General features: G+C 42.7%; 1 protein-coding gene across 5 annotated transcripts in view; it reads right to left on the bottom strand.

Annotated features, from left to right (window-relative positions):
• The window catches only part of HECTD1 (HECT domain E3 ubiquitin protein ligase 1), a 109,196-nt gene extending 84,598 nt beyond the window's left edge, over nt 1-24,598 (bottom strand). For 4 of the 5 annotated variants that reach the window (XM_033188338.1, XM_033188340.1, XM_033188341.1 and 1 more), the window contains exons 1-2: nt 24,196-24,325; nt 22,625-22,785 (exon numbers count right to left, since the gene is read on the bottom strand). In XM_033188338.1, the coding sequence (XP_033044229.1) occupies nt 22,625-22,764 (140 nt within the window). In that variant the 5' untranslated portion in view covers nt 22,765-22,785; nt 24,196-24,325. Of the gene's footprint in view, nt 1-22,624; nt 22,786-23,820 lie in introns of all 5 variants that reach the window. The other variant, XM_033188339.1, reaches the window with a different exon arrangement.
• Between the last annotated feature and the right edge of the window lie 316 nt (nt 24,599-24,914).

Raw genomic sequence — 24,914 nt, 5'->3', positions numbered from 1 at the left:
ATCAACCGTGTTCCTAAGAAACATCTGCTGTGCCTTTGGCTATTGGCCAAAACAATCATTTTTTCAGCTGTTGAGTTACTTTTTCAACAGTAAGAAGGTATTTGGGGCATATTCCTTCATATGTAAAATGCACTTTTTTTTATATCAAGGTCTCAAGGAAAATCAAAGAAGGTTTTTCCTTTTTTTTTTTTTTTTTGAGACAGTCTCACTCTGTTACCTAGGCTAGAGTGCAGTGACACCATTTCGGCTCACTGCAGCCTCCACCTCCTGGGGTAAAGTAATTCTCCTGCCTCAACCTCCTGAGTAGCTGGGACTACAGGCGCCTACCACATGCCCAGCTAATTTTTCTACTTTTAGTAGAGAATGGGGTTTCACCATGTTGGCCAGGCTGATCTAGAACTTCTGACCTCAAATGATCTACCCATGTAGGCCTCCCAAAGTGCTGGGGTTACAAACGTGAGCCACTGCACCCGGCCTCTTTTTCTTTTTTTTTTCAGACAGGGTCTTGCTCTGTCGCCCTAGCTGGAGTGCAGTGGTGTAATCAGGCTCCTGCAGCCTCAACCTTCTGGGCTCAACCTTCCTCCTACCTCAGCCTCCCAAGTAGCTGGGACCACAGGTGTATGCCAACATGCCCAGCTAGTTTTTAAAAATTTTTTTGTAGAGATGCGGTTTTGCCATGTTGCCCAGGCTGGTCTCGAATTCCTGAGCTCAATCTGCCCACCTCAGCCTCCCAAAGTGTTGGGATTACAGGCATGAGCCACTGTGCCCAACCAACATTCCTATTAAACTAGTAATATGATAAAGAGTTTTTCTTTCTATGAGTTTTGCTAATAAAAACTCACATTACAGGCCGGGCACGGTGGCTCACGCCTATAATCCCAGCACTCTGGGAGGCAGAGGTGGGCGTATCACGAGGTCAAGAGATCAAGACCATCCTGGCTAACACAGTGAAACCCCACCTCTACTAAAAACACACAAAAAATTAGCCAGGTGTGGTGGCAGGTGCCTGTAGTCCCAGTTACTCGGGAAGCTGAGGCAGGAGAATGGCATGAACCCGGGAGGTGGAGCTTGCAGTGAGCCGAGATCACGCCACTGCACTCCAGCCTGGGCAACAGAGCAAGACTCTGTCTCAAAAAATAAAATTAAATCAAACAAACAAACAAAAATTCACATTACTATCAGCTACTATTATAAATACATTAATTGCCAATGCAAAAGGAAATCAGCTGGATTAGGCAGACTCCTTTCATTTAAGTGATACTTCCTGTAATAGGGCCACTAATTTACGGCAAATACAGCCAAATTCTTGAAAATTATCTCTTTAATATGAAAACCTAACAAATTTACTTTACACACAAGAAAGGTAAAAAAATCCCAAATTAGATTCCTAAAAATAAAGCAAGAAATTTGATGTAGAACTCAGTAACCTTATAGCAATCAGTATGTGAAAACATATACATTAAAAATATACATAATTTGTTATATTTTATTTAAATATACATAATTATGATTATATTGTATTTACATGAACTGTATTAGCAAAAAGGTATACATGAGTAACAAATTTTTGAAAGTTAACTCAAAGTTAACGTACTTGGATATCTCTCATGCTATCAATACTTACATAATGGAACAGGTAAATTTGCTCTAAAGTTTATTCTGTTATAAATTCAGTTGCTCATAAGTGAGGTTTTAAAAATAAACAACATAGTTTTTTTCGTAATGAATTCAAGTGTATGTTATTTCCCCTTTGTTTATCTATTAATTTAAAATAGACTAGCACAGCAAATAAAATTTCCAACACATGAAATTTTAGCACATGAAATTCAAGATTGGTCAAAATTATCTAAGTAAACAATGTTAACTCAAATTCAGATAATTCAGTCTTCAAAGAAGAGAAATTCTGCTGAACTCAGTGGAGGGCCTTTTAAGTCAAAAGCTATTCCAATAATTTTGTGTTATCACAACTCAAAACTTATGAGAATTCTTGAAATAGTAAATTTTCTTTTCTTTTCTTTTTTTTTTTAAAGACAGGGTCCCACTCTGTCACCCAAGCTAAAGTGCAGGGGCACGATCTCGGCTCACTGTATCCTTGATCTCCCAGGCTCAAGCAATCCTCCCAAATCAGCCTCCGAAGTAGCTGGGACCACAGGCATGCACCACCACACCCAGTTAATTTTTTTATTTTTTGTAGAGACAAGGTCTTGCTATGTTGCCCAGGCTAGTCTTGAACTCCTGGGCTCCAGCGATCTTCCCGTCTCGGACTCCTAAAGTGCTGGGATTACATGTGTGAGCCACCACACCTTGCCCAAAATAATAAAATTGTAAGTGGTTATGAAGACATATTATTCAAGTGAAAATAGATGTAATCATTATCTTACACTTAATTCTAAAAACTTTTCTTTAAAAAAACTTTAAAACACTATTAGAAGATTCCTAACAAAAGTACTCAATTAAAATACAGGTTAAGCCGTGCACAGTAACTCACTCCTGTAATCCCAGCTACTCAGAAGGCTGAGGCAGGATGATCACTTGAGCCCAGGATTTCTAGACCAGCCTAGGCAAGACAGTGAGATCCTTGTCTCTAAAAAAAAAGATTAAAAAATAAGGCAGCTGGGTGCAGTGGCTCACACCTGTAATCCCAGCACTTTGGGAGGCCGAGCCAGGTGGACCTCTTGAGCTCCTAAGAATTCAAGACCAGGCTGGACAACAAAGTAAGACCCCATCACTACAAAAAATACAAAAATTAGCCGGGCATGGAGGCGTGCACGTGTGGTCCCAGCTACTTGGAAGGCTTAGGTGGGAGGATGACTTGAGTCTAAGAGGCAGAGGTTGCAGTGAGCCAAGATCATGCCACTGCACTCTAGCCTGGGTGAGCCACACACCCTGTCTCAAAAAAAAAATGAGCCAGCATAGTGGCACATGCCTGCAGTACCAGCTATTTGGGAGGCTGAGGCAAGAGGATCACTTGAGCCCAGGAGTTCAAGGCTGCAGTGAGCCATGATCACACGCGACACACTTCAGCCTAGGCAACAGAGTAAGATTCTCTTAAAAAATGTTCGTATACGGCCGGGCGCGGTGGCTCAAGCCTGTAATCCCAGCACTTTGGGAGGCCAAGACGGGTGGATCACAAGGTCAGGAGATCGAGACCATCCTGGCTAACACGGTGAAACCCCGTCTCTACTAAAAAGTACAAAAAACTAGCCGGGCAAGGTGGCAGGCACCTGTAGTCCCAGCTACTGGGGAGGCTGAGGCAGGAGAATGGCGTAAACCTGGGAGGCGGAGCTTGCAGTGAGCTGAGATCCGGCCACTGCACTCCAGCTTGGGCAACAGAGCGAGACTCCGTCTCAAAAAAAAAAAAAAAAGTACGTATACATATACATATATATACACATACACACATATGCATATAGGTTAATAGTATTTATTCACAACTGAAAAGCCAATTACAAAATCTCAAAAATCTAACTATAAATCAAGCAAACACACAGGGAAGAAAATGCCAACATTAATTACTTAATTCTAAAAAATACAGATAGTTGAGAGAATTGTATTACCTGAAAGTTCACATTGAAACTACAACAAATAACAAGTGTTATTTCCTAATAGATACATGGCTGGATATTCTGCTTTAATATAGCCATTGTAATTTAAACACATAAGATTTAAAAACTGATGCTTCTGGCCGGGCACAGTGGCTCAGGCCTGTAATACCAGCATTTTGGGAGGCCAAGGCGGACGGATCTTGAGGTCAGAAGATCGAGACTATCCTGGCTAACACGGTGAAACCCCGTCTCCACTAAAAATAAAAAAATTAGCTGGGCATGGTGGCGGGCACCTGTAGTCCTAGCTACGCGGGAGACCGAGGCAAGACCTGGGAGGCAGAGCTTGCAGTGAGCCAAGATCGCGCCACTGCACTCCAGCCTGGGCGACAGAGCGAGAGAGACTTTGTCTCAAAAAAAAACAAAAAACAAAAAACAAAACAAAAAAAACTGATGCTTCCACTGTTAGGGAATTTCATAGCATCATTTCAGAGAAACCCTGTGTTGATAGATAATTCAACTTGAGGCCAGGCATGGTAGCTGATGCCTGTAATCCCAGCACTTTGGGAGGCTGAGGTGGGCAGATCACTTGAGCCCAGGACTTCAAGACCATGCTGGCCAACATAGTAAAACCTCGTCTCTACAAAAAACACAAAATTTAGCAGGTGTGGGACGCGCCTGAGGTCCCAGTTACCCAGGAGGCTGAGATAGGAGGATCACATGAGACCAGGGAGGTCCACACTACAGTGAGCCATAATCATACACTGCACTCCAGCCTGGGCAACAAAGTGAAACCCTGTTTAAAAAAAAAAGATAATTCAACTTGACCTTTGTGGTTATTGGACAAGCACTCGACTACCTTCTATGACCAAAACTCTCAAATCCCTTGCCCCATTTCTGGCTAAATGAACGACCACTCACATTCCCTAGGTCTGAATCCATGTCAACAGGGATTGACAAAGAAAAAATATTCACATTATCAGGAAATTTGACCTCACTATAAATTTATGATCACCAACCTTAAATGAGCACAATACCTAAAATTCTGCTACATTTCTTTCACGGTCTGGAATGAGTATTTTCTTCAATTTTCCCTCGATTTATGACTCCCCTGGTTTTCCACTCCAGCCTCCTTCCTAGATTCCCTCGTCATCTTTGCTATCTCTTTAATTACCTCTAACGGATTTCATCCACTCTCTTAGTTCATACACCACAAATATAAATCTCATCTACATATCACAAAAACTCCCTAAGTATATTCTCCACCCCAGACTGACTCAATATCACTATCTCCATTTAGAAATATCACAGGCATCTTAAAACGAGTCTATTCAAAACAAAACTCCTGATGTGTGCCTCTATTCCCAAACCTCCATCATAGTAAATGTCAACCATCCAGAAAGCCAAAAAGCTGAGAATCATTATTGACTTCCTCCCATTTTCCTCACATTACACACCCAACCCATCAGTTAAATCCCACCGATTAGGCCGGGCATGGTGATTCACACTTGTAATCCCAGCATTTTGGGAGGCCGAGCCAGGTGGATCACCTGAGGTCAGGAGTAGGTGACCAGCCTGACCAACATGGTGAAACCCCATCTCCACTAAAAATACAAAAATTAGCCGGGCACAGTGGCACGTGTCCATTATCCTAGCTACTCAAGAGGCTGAGGCATGAGAATTGCCTGAACCCACGAGGCGGAGGTTGCAGTGAGCCAAGATCACACCACTGCACTCCAGCCTGGGCGAAAACAGGCGGGGTGCAGTGGCTCATGCCTGTAATCCCAGCACTTTGGGAGGCCAACATGGGCTGATCACTTGACTTACAGAGTTCAAGACCAGCCTGGCCAATGTGGCGAAACCTTGTCTCTACTAAAAAATAGAAAAAAATCAAATTAGCAAGGGGCAGTGGCTTGTGCCTATAGTCCCAGCTCCTTGAACCCTGGAGGCGGAGGGGGCAGTGAGCCGAGATCACGCCGCTGTACTTCAGCCTGGGCGACAGAGTGAGACTTTCTCAAAAATAAAATTAAATAAATTAAAATCAAATAAAAAACCTCTAAGTCAACTTCAAAGTCTGGTTTGGACTACTGGAATAACCCCTCACACATCTACATAAGAGTTATGTCCAGCACTGGCACTGAGGAGCAGCATATCTGGAAAGAAGAGGAGATTGTTCTGGTACAGGATATTACAGCATGAGCAAAATGAACAGGACATTTGTGCAATGGAATGTCCCAGTGATGGGCAACTGATACATACAGGAGAATTGATCAAATAAATATATTAAGGATAGTGGGAGCCACGTTTCTCACTGAAGGAAAAGAGAACTGAAAATACAGAAAGAGAAAACCAGCATGAGCCCTGTGGTGTTAGATTAGAACTAGAAATACTTGTACAAACTCATGGTTTTTTGTTTTTCTTTTTGAAATGGAGTCTTGCTCCATCACTGAAGTGCAGTGGCACAATCTCAGCTCACTGCCTTCTGGGTTCAAGCAATTCTCCTGCCTCAGCCTCCCAAGGAGATGGTACTACAGGCACAAGCCACTGGGCCTGGCTAGATTTATTTTTGTACTTTTTAGTAGAGATGAGGTTTCAGCACATTGGCCAGGCTGGTCTCAAACTCCAGATCTCAGGTGATCTGGCCACCTTGGCCACCCAAAGTGCTGGTATTACAGGCGTGAGTCACCACACCTGGCCTGAACACATGATTTTCAAAATACAGAGACAGTTATAGACAGATAGACAGAAAGAAGCTAATGTGTGTGCTGTTCCATCTGTCTAAAATCATTTTCCCCCAACTCTTTTCACAGCTGGCTCTTTGTTATTCTTTCTTTTTTCTTTGAGATGGAGTCTCGCTCTGTCGCCCAGGCTGGAGTGCAGTGGCCGAATCTCAGCTCACTGCAAGCTCCGCCTCCCGGGTTTACGCCATTCTCCTGCCTCAGGCTCCAGCCTGGGCTGGAGATGGGGTTTCTCTGTCTGGACCAGACCTTGTCTCAAAAAAAAAAAAAAAATTACTAACTGAATGAAATAAATATATAACATCAAACTTTGTAGGATACAACTAAAGTAGTATATAAAAGATAAATTTGGCCGGGCGCGGTGGCTCAAGCCTGTAATCCCAGCACTTTGGGAGGCCGAGACGGGCGGATCACAAGGTCAGGAGATCGAGACCATCCTGGCTAACATGGCGAAACCCCGTCTCTACTAAAAACTACAAAAAACTAGCCAGGTTGGCGGGCGCGGTGGCTCAAGCCTGTAATCCCAGCACTTTGGGAGGCCGAGACGGGCGGATCACAAGGTCAGGAGATCGAGACCATCCTGGCTAACACGGTGAAACCCCGTCTCTACTAAAAATACAAAAACTAGCCGGGCGAGATGGCGGGCGCCTGTAGTCCCAGCTACTCGGGAGGCTGAGGCAGGAGAATGGCGTAAACCGGGAGGCGGAGCTTGCAGTGAGCTGAGATCTGGCCACTGCACTCCAGTCCCGGCGACAGAGCGAGACTCCGCCTCAAAAAAAAAAAAAAAAAAAAAAAAAAAAAAACTAGCCAGGCGAGGTGGCGGGCGCCTGTAGTCCCAGCTACTTGGGAGCCTGAGGCAGGCTTTAAACAGGAAAAATAGGGAAAATGAATGAAGCCAAAAGCTGGTTCTTGGAAAAGGTTCTTGAACAATGGATAGATCTCTAGCCAGATTAAACAAAATAACCAATATCAGGATGAAAAGGGGGTTTATCACTAATGATCCTACAGATATCAAAAGGATAAAAGGGAATATCACAAACAACTCTATGCCCATAAATTTAAATTCAGATTAAACAGACAAATTCCTTACAAGACATTCTACTGGCCGGGCGTGGTGGTTCACGCCTATAATCTCAGCACTTTGGGAGGCAGAGACAGGAAGATCACCTGAGGTCAAGAGTTCAAGATCAGCCTGGCTAACATGGTGAAACTCCGTTTCTACTAAAAATGCAAAAAATTAGCCAGGCATGGTGGCACGCGCCTGTAATTCCAGCTACTCCCGAGACTGAGGCAGGAGAATCATTTGAACCCAGGAGGCGGAGGTTGCAATGAGCCATGATCGCACCACTGTACTCCAGCCTGGCGACAGAGTGACTCCATCTCAAAAAAAATAAAATAAGACATTCTACCAAAACTCACGCAAGAAACATTAGATAACCTGGATAATCCTGTATCTATCACAGAAACTAAATTAGCAGTAAAAAGCTTCAAACATAAAAATTTACTCTCTTATGAACTGTGCTTTTGGTGCTTATCTAAAGAAATATTTGCGTAACGCAAGGTCACAAAGAATTTTTCCTATGTTTTCTTCTAGAAGTTTTGTAGTTTTAAGTTTTACAACTAGGTCTGTGATTCATTTGGGTTTTTAAATATATATATAGTGTGAGATATGTATCAAAGTTAAACTTATTGCATATGGATATCCAATTGTTTCAGCATCACAAAAAAAAACTATCCTTTTTCCACTGAACTGCCTTTGTACCTTTGTCAAAGTAAGTTTTCCATATATGTGGGAGTCTATTTCTGAACTCTGTATTCTGTTCCACTGTTCTATTTGTCTTTGTTTATATCAATACTACATTGTCTTCATTACTGCAGCTGTATAATAAATACTAAAAGATAAAGCTGCATTATTTCCTAACTTTGTTCTTCATAAAAGTTGTTTTGGCAAGCCTAAGTCCTTTGCATTTCCATATAAATTCTGAAATAAGTTTTTCAATGTCTACATCTTGCTGAATTTATCTCCAAGAATTTCAGAAGAAATAAAAACTTATGGCTGGACGCGGTGGCTCATGCCTGTGATCTCAGCACTTTGGGAGGCTGAGGTGGGCAGATCATCTGAGGTCAGGAGTTTGAGACCAGCCTGGCCAACATTGTGAAACCCCGTTCTTACTAAAAATACAAAAATTAGCCAGGCATGGTGGCAGGCACTTGTAATCCCAGCTACTTGGGAGGCTGAGGTAGGAGAATCACTTGAACTTGGGAGGCAGAGGTTGCAGTGAGCCAAGATCGAGCCACTGCACTCCAGTCTGGGCAGTAAGAGCGAAACTCCATCTCAAAAAATAAATAAACAAATATTTTTTAAAAACTTATGTTCTTACACACACAAAATCTATACACTACTGTTTATAGCAGTTTAGGTCATAATCACCAAAACATCCATGAAAAGGAATATTACTTAGCAATTAAAGAGAAGGAACTATTGATACAATAGCAACATAGATGAATTTCAAATGCAATATGCTAAGTGAAAGAAATCAGACTCAAAAAACTACATATTATATATATGAAAAGTCAAAACTATATCAACAGAAAACAGGCCACCAAGTGCCAGGCACTAGGGTGGGAAAAGGGTTTGAGTTCAAAGGGACAGCACTAGATGATGTTTCAAAGTGATGGAAACGTTTTGCATTTCAATTGTAGTGGTGGTTACATGACTCATAGCAATGTACAATAATAAAAAGTTAACTTCACCGTATGTAATTTAAACAAATTTAAGAAAAAATTAACTATCATTCATAGAATAATCACAGCCCTCCCTGAATAATGCTAAAATGATACTTCTATGGCACAAAATGTTATATATAATGACAGTTATTCAAAATTTTAAGCTTGCCAAGTATTTACCTCTTACATTATAGGTAGAAATTCTTTGTTATTATCTTAAAACGAGTACTATATTATTAATATAACACCAATAGATTAGGAGACTTATTTAGGAAACTTTAGGATCAATCAGTCTATACAGAACTCCTGTCAGAGTAGTCAACCACACAAGTGAGATTAAGAAGAATCTTCAGATGACTCCAAATTAGGCACTGGTTTCCAAAATGCTACCTGTAAAGACATCAGAATCTTTCCCTGATGGAAGCAAAGATAAGTATCTTAAAACAATAAAAAAGGTTACATGAGGTTCCAAAGAGAAAGAATTTCCCTGGGAATTGTAATATTTTCTGTACTATAACTATAGCTTTTTTCAGGCTATCTCAGTTGGACTTGGGCCAAGATTTCAGAAGACTGGCAATGACATGAAAGAATTCAACATTTTTTTTTTTTAAAGGGCATTATCTATAGAAGAGATATTTTATAAAATAGTCGGTAAATCAGGCACTTCATTTTTAAAAAATGAAATATTTTAGCTGAAAAACCTGAACACATCTGGTTTCTTAAAGACAACAAATAACACAACATATTTTGATTCATTTCATATTCCATTTTTGCCTCTGCTCCCAGCCTTAACTTTCTTGGTCTGAGCTAAAAATAACTCCTGGTATAGTAGCTGAAAATTATGGTTTTCCCTTGCAAAGAAAAAGGGGGTAAAGTCCAATTATAAGACGTGAGTTTGCTTTTCTCCAATTAAAACACACATACAAATTTGACTGCAATTCATTCAACACATCCATTGAATGCCTTTCTATGCCAAGTGCTATGCTAAGTGTTGGGGGTAGGATACAAAGATGAGTAAGAAAGACTTCACTGACTCTGAGGAATTCAATCTAATGATACAGTCAAGAACTATGCAAAGCACACTTACAAAGTATTATAAAACACAATATCATACCTATACATAAGAATGATAAAAATCTATCTGATCAATTTTCCTTGTATTTTTGCTGTTAAAACTATTAACAGTTGTTTTTAACTTTTTTTTGTTTTGTTTTTGAGACAGGGTCTCACTCTGCAGCCCAGCTGCAGTGCAGTGGTGCAATTTCGGCTCACTCCAACCTCTGCCTCCCAGGGTCAAGCAATGCTCCTGCCTCAGACTCCCAAGTAGCTGAGATTACAGGTGCATGCTACCAGAGCTCTGCTAATTTTTGTATTTTTAGTAGAGACGGGGTTTCACCATATTGGCCAGACTGGTCTCGAACTCCCGACTCAGGTGATCCACCCACCCCGGCCCCCCATAGTGCTAGGATTACAGGCGTGAGCCACTAGTGGTGCCTGGCCTCTACATTTTTTTAGCTGACAGAAACTTTGGTAATCGTCACAAAAGCTCCCTGAATTTAATCACCTATGGACCCCCTGGAGTACCAGGTTAGAAACCCTCGCAGACAATGTTTCTCATTCCAGCACTTCTCTCTGCTGTCCACTGAAAAGAAGCACATACACAGTTGCTGTCTGTTTACAGAAATTCATTTAATTTTTTTTCTTTTTTTTGAGACAGAGTCTCACTCTGTCTCCCAGGCTAGAATGCAATAGTGCAATGTGGGCTCACTGCAACCTCCGCCTCTCAGGTTCAAGCGATTCTCGTGCCTCAGCCTCCCAAGAAGCTGGAATTACAGGAACGTGCCACCACGCCCTGCTAATTTTTGTATTTTTAGTAGGGACGGGATTTTGCCATGTTGGCCAGGCTGGACTTGAACTTCTGAGTTTAAGTCATCCACCTGCCTCAGCCTCCCAAAGTGCTGGGATTACAAGCATGAGCCACCGTGTTTGGTTCATTTATTTAACTCTTGAGGATTGAACATATTTGATGTTATCAATGAACATTCCTTCTCCAGAGAAGGATCAGGGCTGATCAACAAAAGTAATTCACTTCCCTATTACTCTGTCATTGGGTAGAAGAAGAAAACAGGTCAATATAGAAAAGGCAGGTACAGGTCAGGCATAGTGGCTCACACCTGTAATCCCAGCACTTTGGGAGGCCGAGGCAGGCGGATCACGAGGTCAGGAGTTTGAGACCAGCCTGGCCTATATGGTGAAACCCTGTCTCTACTAAAAAATACAAAAATTAGCTGGGTGTGATGACACACGCCTGTAATCTCAGCTACTTAGAAGGCAGAGGCAGAAGAATTGCTTGAACCGAGAGGTAGAGGTTGCAGTGAGCCGAGATCACGCCACCGCACTCCAGCTTAGACGACAGAGCGTGACTCCATCTCAGAAAAAAAAAAAAAAGGGCAGGTACATTTATCATAGAAAGTCAGGAAAGTACTTATTGATACCATTACTATTTCTGCTACAAAAAAAGAATACAATACTCTTCCACCTGCACACTAACAACCAGTTTCTCAACTCCACAAACATCTTCCATGGGCATTTTAGGCATTAGGTGGAAAACAGGTCCAATATAAGGAATTTCTTCAATTCACTCCTTCACCATCTGGATATTAGCTATTTGTGTGCCAGGCACTATGCTCAGCAATGGGAAAACAAAGATGAGCTCATAGTCCAGTGGAGAACTCAAAATATAGTAAAGTGGTAGTAGTGTATACGTGTGAGAACATGCAGGAGGGGTCTTTGAAGACATTTAAATTTAACCCGCTAGGTAAAGAACCCAACAGATGGCCGGGCGCGGTGGCTCAAGCCTGTAATCCCAGCACTTTGGGAGGCCGAGACGGGCGGATCACGAGGTCAGGAGATCGAGACCATCCTGGCTAACACAGTGAAACCCCGTCTCTACTAAAAATACAAAAACTAGCCGGGAGAGGTGGCGGGCGCCTGTAGTCCCAGCTACCAGGAGGCTGAGGCAGGAGAATGGCGTAAACCCGGGAGGCGGAGCTCAGTGAGCTGAGATCCGCCACTGCACTCCAGTCCGGGCGACAGAGCGAGACTCTGCCTCAAAAAAAAAAAAAAAAAAAAAGAACCCAACAGATTCTGTAAAAGGCAGTAGTAGTACAGGCAAATCAATTTTTAAGAGTATAACTCAGGACCACGCACTGTGGCTCACACCTATAATCCCAGCATTCCGGGAGGCCAAGGCGAGCAGATCACCTGAGGTCAGGAGTTCAAGACCAGTCTGGCCATCATGGTGAAATCCCGTCTCTATAAAAAATACAAAAATAAGCCTGGCTTGCTGGCACATGCCTGTAGTCTCAGTTACTTGGGCGGCTGAGCCACAAGAATCACTTGAACCCAGGAGGCAGAGGTTTAAGTGAGCCGAAATCACATCACTGCACTCCAGCCAGGATAACAGAGCAAGACTCCAGCTCAAAAAAAAAAAAAAGACTATAACTCTGGTTATAGTTAGCTTTGATGAAAGGATGTCTGTTACAAAGCTACTAGCACTAACTGAGCATATTCACTTTTCCATACCAATCCCAGATACTACCACTCTTTTTAATCTCATACTTCAAGAAGAAAATAATCATCAGATGCAAATCCCTTCAATTTTATTTACTTATTTATTTGAGACAGGGTCTCACTCTGTAGCCCAGGCTTAGTGCAGCGGCACAATCACGGGCTCACTGCAGCCTCCACCTCCGAGGCTCAAGTGATCCTTCCCACCTCAGCCTCCTGAGTAGCTGTGACTATGGGTGCAACCATAATCAACTAAAGCAACCATACCCAACTAATTTTTTATTATTTATAGAGACAGGGTCTCACCATGTTGTTCAAGCTGGTCTCAAAATCCTGGATTCAAGCTATCCTCCCACCTCTGCCTCCCCAAGTGCTGAAATTACAGGCATGAGCCACCACACCCAGCCCTTCAACCTTTTTTTTTTTTTTTTTTTTTTTTTTTGAGACGGAGTCTTGCTCTGCCGCCCAGGCTGGAGTGCAGTGGCCGGCTCTCAGCTCACTGCAAGCTCCGCCTCCCGGGTTCACGCCATTCTCCTGTCTCAGCCTCCCGAGTAGCTGGGACTACAGGCGCCCGCCTCGTCGCCCGGCTAGTTTTTTTTGTATTTTTAGTAGAAACGGGGTTTCACCGTATTAGCCAGGATGGTCTCGATCTCCTGACCTCGTGATCCGCCCGTCTCGGCCTCCCAAAGTGCTGGGATTACAGGCTTGAGCCACCGCGCCCGGCCCCTTTTTTTTTTTTTTTTTAAGAGACAGAGTCTTACTCTGTCACCCAGGCTGGAATGCAGTGTTGTAATCTCAGATCACTGCAACCTCCACCTTCTGGGCTCAAACTATTTTCATACCTCAGCCTCCTGAGAAGCTGTGATTACAGGGGTGTGCCACCACACCTGGCTAATTTTTTGTATTTTTAGTAGAGATGGGGTTTCACCATGTTGGCCAGGCTGGTCTCGAACCCTTGACCTCAAAACTGATTCACCCGCCCTGGCCTCCCAAAGTGCTGGGATTACAGATAGGCATTAACCACCACGCCCAGCCCCAGTCCTTCAACTTTTTACCATCAAACCCAAAACATGTGCATCTAACGTCTCCATCTTCTCTGTTATAACGGTAGCATACAACTTCTTTCTTAGTAGACTGGCCTAAAACCAGTCTCTCCACCAGTAGATCAGGGTTTTGCTACTCAAGGTAGGATTTTCTGACCAACAGCTTCTGCATAATCTAGGACCATATTAGAAATTTAGAGTATCAAGCTTCATACAAGACCAACTGAATCAGAATATGCAGCTTAACATGATCCCCAGGTGATTCTCATTATGCACATTAAAATTTAAGAAGTACTGCTTCTATACAAAAGCCAATTCTCTCCCAGTTTTTCAGAATCCTTACCCTAGGGATTATTCACTCGCTCTCTTAGCTCTCTGACCTTTAAGAGAAAAAAACCCACACTACTTTTCCAATTCAATTCTTCAAAAAAGTTTCCAAATGTCCTCAATTTCACGTCCCACTCACTCCTCAACCCATTTAAATCTGCCCCTTACCACTACTCCACTCAGCTCTCATTAAGATCAATGACCTTGAGAATGTTGCTAAATCTAAAGGACATCTTTTTATCTTAACCCTACTTGACCTCTCACTAGTATTCAAAACAATTGCCCTTTCTCTTCTTGAATCATTTTCTTTCCTGTGTTACACGTGCACTAATGATGTAAAAGCAATGGTGGATAAAAGTGCAGGTGCTTTAATACGAATCAAGGCAGTAGCACTAAGCTGTACTACTAGTTAACTGTATTCTTCACTGCCAAGCACGAGTATTACGAAAAAAGCCAATTTCACCAAAGAATAAACTACATGACGCAACAAAAGTATTCAATTTACTAAATCTCAACCCTTGAAGATACATCTTTTCAATATTCTACTTAAAGGAAATGGGAATTAATTATAAAGCACTGCATACTGAAGAATCATGGCAAAGTACATAACTTGAGAACTGAACTAGCCACTTTTTTCCTTGCAACACCTTTTTTACTTGAAGGACTATCAGACAAACTGATTATTCAGACTTGGATATCTGGCAAACATTTTCTCAAAATTTAATCACGTATGCCTTTCATTTCAAGGAAAACAATCAACAGTATTTGTTGCCAATCATAACACTCAACAAGCAAAAATGACAATTTTGGAAAACTTGTATTTCATACCATGAGCTTGCCAGCTTCTGAATATTTAAAAACTTGTCTGATGAGAGTGGTAGTCATATTAACAAATATGACTTTTTGGCACTGTGGAATGAGATACGCCCACATTTGGAAAATCTATGTAACTCAGTGGACTGATATTTTCCACATGACCAATGCATGATTTTTGCGAAAGTAAATATGGGTAAAATAGTCACTCAAAGTATAAGACAGACCATCAGATTTTAATGTAAGAGTATAAATTCACTGACATGATATCAGAATCCACATTACTATAACTAATATAACTGTATAACTAATCCTGGCAGGGTGTAGTGGCTCATGTCTGTAATCCAGCACTTTGGGAGGCCAAGGCAGGTGCACCACTTGAGGTCAGGAGTTCGAGGCCAGCCTGACCAACATAAAATACTAAAAATAAAAAAATTATCCCGGTGTGGTTGTGTGTGCCTGTAGTCCTAGTTACTGAAGAGGCTAAGGTGGGAGAACTGCTTGAATCTAGGAAGTGGAGGTTGCAGTGAGCCAAGATTGCACCACTACACTCCAGCCTGGGTGCGAAACCCTGTCTTGAAGGAAAAAAAAAAAAAACAGAATCCACATTATAACTAACCCTTAAGAAACTATCACTTGTTGAATTTTGATATGTTATTAAAGAAGCATATCCATGATTATGTTAAAAAAATATAATATTCTTCCCTTCCCCAAATACATCTGTGGATGATTTTTTCATATATTTCAATCAAAATAACATAATGCAACAAACTGAATGCAGAAGCAGACATGAGAATCCAGCTATCTTCCATTAAGGCAGATTTTAAGGAGACTTGCAAAAATGTAAATCAATGCCACTATCCTCCCAAAACGTTTTCTTTTAAAAAAGTTATTTTTCAAAAAAAAAAATTTTAACACATAAGGGGTTTATTATTATAATAATTTTTTTTTTGGGATGGAGTCTCACTCTGTCGCCCAGGTCGTAGTGCATTGGCGCAATCTTGGCTCAGTGCAAGCTCCGCCTCCTGGGTTCTGACCTAAGGTCAGGAGTTCAAAATCAGCCTGGCCAACATGGTGAAACCCCGTCTCTACTAAAAATACAAAAATTAGCCACACACGGTGGTGTGCACCTGTAATCCCAGCTACCAGGGAGGCTGATGCTGGAGAATCACTTGAACCCAGGAGGCAGAGGTTGCAGTGAGCCAAGATCGTGCCACTGCACTCTGGCCTGGGTGACAGAGCAAAACTCCATCTCAAAAAAAAAAAAAAAAAAAAACTTCCTAGTTTCATTCTGAATATGGCAAATAGCAGTAAGCATATTAACATAAACAAAAGTTCTTCGGGATCCACAATAATTTTTTTTTTTGCATGAATATAAGAGATTTAATCAACAAAGAAGCAATAAAGTGCTTAGATTACTTTAAAAAAGTAAAATTTTACTGAATGCTTATTTTCTGTGGGTCAATATTTAGCATCGTAATAATCACATGAAGCTACTGGAAACTCCTTTGTGGAAATATTTCTACCTTCCCAAAAGTCAGACCATCCATGGTATTTGATGCTTGGCAACCAGTAGAGTAGATAGTTTGCTTTCAGTTCTCTTGATAATCATTTATCTTCTTCTATAATGAATCCTTCAGCAGGAAGAAACTCTTCTGTTCTGCTGACTTCTGGTAATCTTTTTCACATTGATATTTGGAAACGTCTCAGAAAATAGGCACTGTCTTCTTTTGTATTCTTCCTTTTCACTGCTACTTAGTCCTCTCATGAGTAAAATCATGCCATTATTGCACGCTCCCTTGTCCTTCTGCATTGGGATAATGCAGCAAGAAGGCTTTCACCAGATGCTGGTGCTGTGCTCCCAGGCTTCCTAGCCTCCAGACCTGATTTAAAACTGATGAGATGTTTCTTGGGCTGGTTGGTCTGAGGACTAGAGGTCATAGGTGGATCTTTCTCAGGGAGCAAAGAGCACGAGGACAGGGGATTGATCTTCTAAGGGAGGTACCCTGATCCGAGTCACGGCACCAAAATGTCATGCGCATAGGTGTGAAGAGACCACCAAACAGGCTTTGTGTGAGCAACATGGCTGTTTACTTCACCTGGGTGCAGGTGGGCTGAGTCCGAAAAGAGAGTCAGCCCGGGATCCACAATAATTTTTAAGAGCTTAAGGAAGTCCTGAGACCATAGAGTTTAAGCATCACTGCCCTAGACCTCAATCACATCCCATAGCCACAATTAACCTCCACAGGCGCTTGACTCTAACATTTTTCTCTAATCCAGGCATCACCTCCAATTTCCAGAGTCATTTATACAACTGCTTCCTTAATATCTCCCGAGTTGTCCCAAAAGTACCGCATACTCAACATATCCAAATTCAAACTCATGATCTCAATACCTCAAAATATGGTCCTCTTCCAGTGTTCTCTCTCAGTGAGAGGCATCATCATCCATTGTAACCTGAGTCATCCATGACACTTCCTTCTCACTCTCTCATATTTAATCATTTGACAAGTTCTGATTATCTTGCCTTCCGAATCTCTCTCAAATCTATTCAACTTTCTACTTTTACCACAAAACCCTCTGTCTCTCTGGATCACAGCCTCCAATCAAGTCTACAAGCATTTGTTTGTTTTGTCCCCACTTCCTATCTCTCCTTACTCATCCTTCCTAGCTCTAGGAAAAACCACTTCCCCTTTCTTGGCCAGGCACGGTGGCTCATGCCTGTAATTCCAGCACTTTGGAAGGCCAAGGCGGGAGGATCACTTAAGCTCAGGAGTTCTAGATGAGCCTGGGGAACCTAGTAAGACCTTGTCTCCATCTAATTTTTTTAAAAAAGAAAAAATGATCACGCCTGTAATCTCAGCACTTTGGGACGCCAAAGCAGGCAGATCACTTGAGGTCAGGAGTTCAAGACCAGCCTGGACGGTGAAACCCCATCTCTACTAAAAACACAAAAAGTAGCCAGGCATGGTGGCATGTGCCTATAATTCCAGTTACTGGGGAGGCTGAGGTAAGAGAATCACTTGAACCTGGGAGGTGGAGGTTGCAATGAGTTCAGATCGCGCCATCACACTCCAACCTGGGTGAGACAGCAAGGCTCTTATCTCAAAAAAAAAAAAAAGAAAAACCACTTCCCCAAAGACCACTCAGTCCATCCCCACCTCTCTAGGTCTTGTCCCTGCTTCATTCATGCTGTCATAATACCCTGAGCTTTTCCTTCCTGACACTTAACACAGTTTGTAACCACAATTTTTTTCCACAATTATCTGTCTTCCCTATTAGACTATTAGGCACCATAAGGGCAGAGCCTGTATTTATTTGTTTTGGTCATCACCATACCTTTCCAAGACCTGACATAAAGTAGACAATTTAAAGGTTAAAAAACTTGTTCCTAGGCCGGGCGCGGTGGCTCAAGCCTGTAATCCCAGCACTTTGGGAGGCCGAGACGGGCGGATCACGAGGTCAGGAGATGGAGACCATCCTGACTAACACGGTGAAACCCCGTCTCTACTAAAAATATAAAAAAAATTAGCCGGGCGTGGTGGCGGGCACCTGTAGTCCCAACTACTCCGGAGGCTGAGGCAGAATGGCGTGAACCCGGGAGGCGGAGCTTGCAGTGAGCCGAGATCGCACCACTGCACTCCAGTCTGGGCCACAGAGTGAGACTCCGTCTCAAAAACAAAACAAAACAAAAATAAAAACAACTTGTTCCTGTACAGGTATTTTTTTACCTTTTAGTGTAAACATACCAAAAAAGATTTTTTTTACCACTGTGTTCAACAGCTTTGGAATCTGGACTCAAAATGTTCCTTGGATATCTCTTGAAAGATACACTAGAAAATGATTAACAGTGGTTTCCTCTGGGAAGAGGAACCAAGTAACCAGGAGACAGGAAAGGGAAGACAACAGACTTTTTACTGTATATGCTTTTGTGCCCTCAAAATTAAGTGACATCATTATTTTTTAAATAGAGCCTTCTGGTACCTAAAAGCATCTTCTGAGATGTTCAATTTCCAGAGGACATAACTTTCAAATTATATTAAGATTTAGTAGCAAGATCTATAAATGCCCATGATACACATTTATAACATTAATACATACAATGATCACCTATTTTGATGTGAATACAAAAATACTCATTAGCTAATAACTCATATTACTTTTTTTTTTTGGAGGCAGGCTCTCACTCTGTTGCTGAGGCTATGTGCAATGGTACAATCTTGGTTCACTGCAACCTCCATCTCCAAGGTTCAAGAGATTCTCCTGCCTCAGCCTCACAAGTAGCTGGGATTACAGGCACATGCCACAATGCCCAGCTAATTTTTGTACTTTTAGTAGAGATGGGTTCCCCATGTTGGCCAGGGTGGTCTCGAACTCCTGACTTCAAGTGATCGGCCCACCTCAGCCTCCTAAAGTGCTGGGATTACAGGTGTGAGCCACCACACCACCACACCTAGCCATATTACATTTTAGAGCTCAATCATACATCAGGTAAAAGCAAAAACCAGTCTTGAACATGTTTTACTTTCTGGAGCATTACCTTGATAAGTTCAGGCATTAATAAGAAGCACTGACACATCATAGAAAAAGTTATATTCCTTTAACTTCAAAAAGACACTGTCAAAATGGGTACAAACAGTGAAGGGCCGGCTGGCCATGGTGGCTCACGCCTGTAATTCCAGTACTTTGGGAGGCTGAGGCAGGCGGATCACGAGGTCAGGAGATTCAGACCATCCTGGCAAACATGGTGAAACCTCGTCTCTACTAAAAGTACAAAAATTAGCCGGGCATGGTGGCGCATGCTTGTAGTCTCAGCTACTCAGGAGGCTGAAGTAGGAGAATCACTTGAATGCGGGAGGCGGAGGTTGAGTGAGCCGAGATCGCGCCACTGCACTCCAGCCTGAGTGACAGAGCGAGACTCTGTCTCAAAAAAAAAAAAAAAAGTGGAGAGCCATGTACAATACTAAGTTAAAGAAAAAAGAAATCCTTGACTATTATCCCATTTATTTTCAGAAAAATCCTGCAAGGATGAAGAAACAGACTCCAAAGGCTATCATACAACGATTCAGTGGAAAAGGCAGGTATCTGAACCCAAGGCTATCCCATTGCAGAGACCATTGTTTCTACCACACCACCTGCCTTTCTTGACTAAACAGACGTGTAACTATCAAGACAAGTTAACTAGGCAAACATATTATCATGACATACAGGCATGTTTTGGTTTATTAGACAGAACTAAGTCCTATTTGCTACTACTTTATGAAATCAAGGTAGTATGAAAGATTTTTACCAATATTCAAAATTTGCATATCATCTTGCTTTTTTTGCCTGACTTGAGTTGTTTAAAATAATTTTAAAAGACCTTCCCAAATCAATCACTTTATTCATGGAATAAAGTGCTAAAATAAAATTAAAAATGAGATATTTATTAATGATGGTATCAGTGGGTAGCCCACTTTACTCAAAACACTTAACATACATTCTCTCCTTTAATCCTCCCAAAAAGCCCACTGGAAAAAAGACTACTGGCTGGGCATGGTGACTCACGCCTGTAATCCCAGCACTTTGGGAGGCTGAGGCAGGCAGATCACGAGGTCAAGAGATGGAGACTATCCTGGCCAACATGGTGAAATCTCATCTCTACTAAAAATACAAAAATTAGCCAGGTGTGGTGCTGTGCACCTGTAGTCCCAGCTACTTGGGAGGCTAAAGCAGGAGAATCACTTGAACCTGGGAGGCGGAGGTTGCAGTGAGCCAAGATTGCACCACTGCACTCCAGCCTGGGTGACAGAGCAAGACTCCGTATGAGACTCCATTTTACAGGGGAAGAAAGTAAGACTCTCAGGGGCTAATGAACACAGCAGACCAAGAATCTGAACCCAAGTCTCTGAGGACACAGCCCACTCTTTCCATCTCCCTATGCCTGCCTCACTAGTTTCAAGAAGGAACCAGGACAAAAGAAAATCTGGCTATATAATGAAGAAAGCAAACTAATGTTTAAAAACAAAACAAACACAAAATTAAATCAAATGTCTAGTTTTTGGAGGTTACTGGTACGGTACACCAAACACGGCGTACACCAAACATACGGTACACCAAATCCCTTCAACTTGAAATACTCTTGTACCTTCACATAGTAAATCACATCTAACTTAACTTCAGTTAAGTTCATTTCCTTAAAATTACATTATAAAGCCAGGTATGGTGGCACAGTCTGTAGTTCCAGCTAGTGAAGAGGACGAGATAGGAGAATCACTTGAACCCAGGAGTTCGAGGCCAGCCTGGGCAACATAGTGAGATCCCAGTCTCTTAAAAAAAAAATTACATCATACTATATGTGAATAAAGCCTAGAAGGGAAAATGGAAAAAGTAACTGTTGTTATGTTAGGATGGAAGAATTTTACAGAGATAAATTTTACATTTTAAAAATTTCCTTTAAACTGTTTTAATATGGCAACACTTTTTTAAATGTCATAGCAAATACCTCTACTATATATTAGTACTAAACAGAAGCTACGAAATGACAACTGACTTGACTGACAAGTGTGAGTTTTAAAATACCAAAAGTAACTTTCAGGTTACCCCTAATGAAATCTATGAACACAATTTTTAATCTTGAGAGTCAGGATGAGGAAAACAATTTAAAAAAAAAAATTTTTTTAATCTACTTTACTGCAAATCCTGCTAAAACAAGTGTCAACTAAGGGCTAAGTTATTCTTACATACTCAAAACCCTGCCAATCGTAAACACGGGAGGCAGAGCTTGCAGTGAGCCGAGATCGCGCCACTGCACTCCAGCCTGGGCGACAGAGCGAGACTCCGTCTCAAATGGACCACTAACTAATTGTAATTTGGAAATTTTATTAATAAGAATTCTTATCTTAGCACTGTTTTAACAAGAGTTACAACTGAAAGTTATTCAATAATCAAAATTCAAGGTACTTTAAAAATTTTGCCAATTGACTAATATAGACTTTATTCCCACCTGAAACACATTAAGATAATTATATCAAATTTTAGGTCAACATCTCAAACATTTTCTACTAATTACCTTAAAATGGCATTAAAATGAATAAAGAAACATCAGAGTTTTCAATTACTTATTATTGGAGTTCAAAACTGTAAATACAAATATAAAATAAACAGTAAAAATTAAACACATGTTCAACACTCAGAAGAATGGTTACTCTGACTGGACAAGTTATGACTTATATAAGAGGGAAAAAATGGCTTTAAGGCCTATCTAGTATGAATTATCTTTTATATTTTCACATAAATACTAAGTTATAACCTCTCAATAAAATTGTTTAAACTCCTCAAACTTCAAAATATTTCTACTACTCTAAATTTTCTACTCTTCTGATATATGCTTAAGATCCAATTTATATCTTCCCAAACTGAAATTTACAAACCAATGATCTGCTTTAACAAAAGTATTGTCACATAACATCAATGAAGAAATGGGCAGTTCAAAACATGTTTATTATCATCTCTTATTCCATAAGTCAATTTCATGGTACAGAAATACATACCTTTATGAATATAAATATTTGTATTTTCCCCAGTTCATGACATATTTTGAAAATGAATCAACCAAGCTATGGGTTAAAATTAGTATTCCTACTAATTCACATTCATTCAACAAATATGTATTTGTGTCATCGTAATTATCAGTCCTAGAGTTACTTCACCTACCAATTTTTATTTCTTGGAAAAATGTAAATACAAAACTCTTCAGGAATTTTTTTAAAGATATGTGTTAAAATTCACTAGAGAAATTTCTACATAAACTGAAGTCAGGGAATGGTTGAAAACAGATGTCACTACAGTAACCCAAAGGAAGATGATGAAGGAATGTACTTACGTTTCAAAACAACGATCCACGTTGTCAGACATCAAAAGCAGCATGCATAGCTGTTCAAGGGCTATTAGTTGCATGTCCCTTTCATCTCCCTGTCCCATCTGCAGCCATTCCAGCAATGTATCTGGGTCCACATCTGCCATGGTTTTTTAAAAGCCTCTTTGCTTAAATTTGAAAAGTAAAGGGGAAAAAGTCCTTTAAATGTCCAGGACTGATCAGCTTGGGCTTAAATTTTTCCTTTACATCTGCTAGAACCAAATTTTCATAGTGTCCTCTTAGCAATTAAAAAAGACTGCTAAGTACGTTTGCACATAAGAGTGCTTAATGCAGTTTTTCAACTTTCCTCATCCGCCAGGTTTAACGTACAGATATCACACCAAATGAAAACCAGTTTCGCAGAGTATATAAGCTGATTAGGTTGCTGCTTAACTAGAAACCAGAGCTGTCTGTGTCAAAGACAGTCAAGCTTCAGATCCCACTACTGCTATCACTAAAGTCTATGCCAAAAAGCAAAGAACACCTAACTAAAGGTTCTGTTTTTTCCGGCAAACTTCATCCCTTCCTTCTCCACCCAAAACTGATCTTCAGATAAGGGTTAGATTCAGTATTTTGAGTAAACTCTAAACACCTTGATCCAATCCCCTTTAAAATTGTTTCTCCTTCAAAATTACCATCAACTTCACAAATTCTGCTGACTTCTCAATTTACTTCTATTTTAAAGATGTCCACATACAAACGACAATTATATATAAGATTTATCTATGAATAAATAGTTGGTTAGGAATTTTGGCAGTCGTGACGACTATTCCTAAAAGTTAAAAAAAAAAAAAAAAGAAAGACTAAAAGTAAATGCAATGGACTAGCAGGTTACGGATCCGAATATAGGCCAACCTAGGGCCCTCTTTCCCATCTTCACAAGATAGGGCAGTTGGTTAAAAAAACAAAAACAAAACCGAGAAGCAGCCCCAACAGACAAGTCATTACAAAAACGCCCCGTAAGCGCCCTAACTGGAGGACAGCTCTGGGTCCTACGTAACGCAGCCGCAGGTGTGGGAAGCCGGCGGCGGGGCGCGGTGGGCACCCAACGGCGGCGACCAGCGGGGTTGACCGCACGCCCGGGGCCCAGCCGAGCCGGGAGCTGAGAGGCGCTGGCCCCCGCGCTCTGGTTTCCCAGCACCAAACCCCACTAAGTTAACTACCTGTGTCTAGGAGGAGGGGAAGTTCTGGGGAAGCAGCAGCAAGCCTTGGTGCCCGAGAAGAGGCCGCCGGGCCAGGCAGGGCGCCGGGTCTCCCGGGAGCTGCGCCCGAACTCGAAGGCCTGGCAGCGAACCCTTCTCAAGGGCAAAAGGAGCCGGCCTGGGGCTCTGGCGCGGGCAAGCCGGGCCCCGCCGCCGGCAGGGCCCCGGAAGGGGAACAAAGGGGCCAGCGGGGAAGTCGGCAGCAGCCTGGCCGACCTCACTCGGCGCCGGGGTCTCGCTTTCCGCCAGTCGCCGGGCGTCCGGGATCCTGGCCCCCACGCAGGGCCCTTCCGACGGTCCGAGGCGCTCCCGCCTCCCCTTCCCGCAGGCTCTTACTCGGGCTTGTCGTTCCAAACCGCTCGGATCCAGCTCCCAGCAGGCCACGGGCACAGCCAGGCCCGGCCGCGGCCCTAGAGTTCCCAAGAAGCCGCAGGCCGCGCAGGTCGAACCGGGCAGGCGGCACAGGAAAAGCCGCGCCTCGTCCCTCCCCTTCCTCCGCGGGGACCTGGTGACAGGGAAGCGAGAGGTTCTCCCGTGCGGCAGCAGCCAGCGCACGTCCCGTTCCCAGCACGCGGCTCCTCAGGCCTTGCAGCTCAGAGGCCCGCGCGGTGCTGCGGGCGGCGGCAGCGGCGGCGAGGGGGGGAGGCCCCGTCCATCGCGAACCGGGAGGGGGAGGGGAGGAGGGTCGAGCGAGAGCCAGGCGGGGAAGCTGCCGAGGGCAGCCGAGCCCTGCGGAGGCGGAGCAAATCCGCTCCCCCGGCGGCGACCCCGCCGGCGGCCACCTGGGGCGCTGCGGAGACTGCCGACCGCCGCGCAGGGGCGCCAACCGGGGACGCCGCGTCGCCGCCGCGTCGCCGCCCCTGCCCCGGCGCTCTTGTCCCCTCCGCCTCGGGCTGGGTCGTACGTTTACGCCGCGACTTTTCTATGGTGCGCCCTGGCGCCCTTCTCGCTTCCCTGTCAGTCCGAGCACGCTCGTGCACGCACGTCCAGCTTGTTTGGCGCGGTGGCTAACACTTCGCGCACTACTGCGGAGGGCGTCGCACCGCACAGCACAG

Source organism: Trachypithecus francoisi, unplaced genomic scaffold, assembly GCF_009764315.1.
Source record: "Trachypithecus francoisi isolate TF-2019V2 unplaced genomic scaffold, Tfra_2.0 Lachesis_group3, whole genome shotgun sequence".
In the NCBI taxonomy this organism is placed as follows: domain Eukaryota; kingdom Metazoa; phylum Chordata; class Mammalia; order Primates; family Cercopithecidae; genus Trachypithecus; species Trachypithecus francoisi.
Note: the sequence above shows the minus strand (reverse complement) of the source record. Positions and strands in the feature narration are given on the sequence as shown.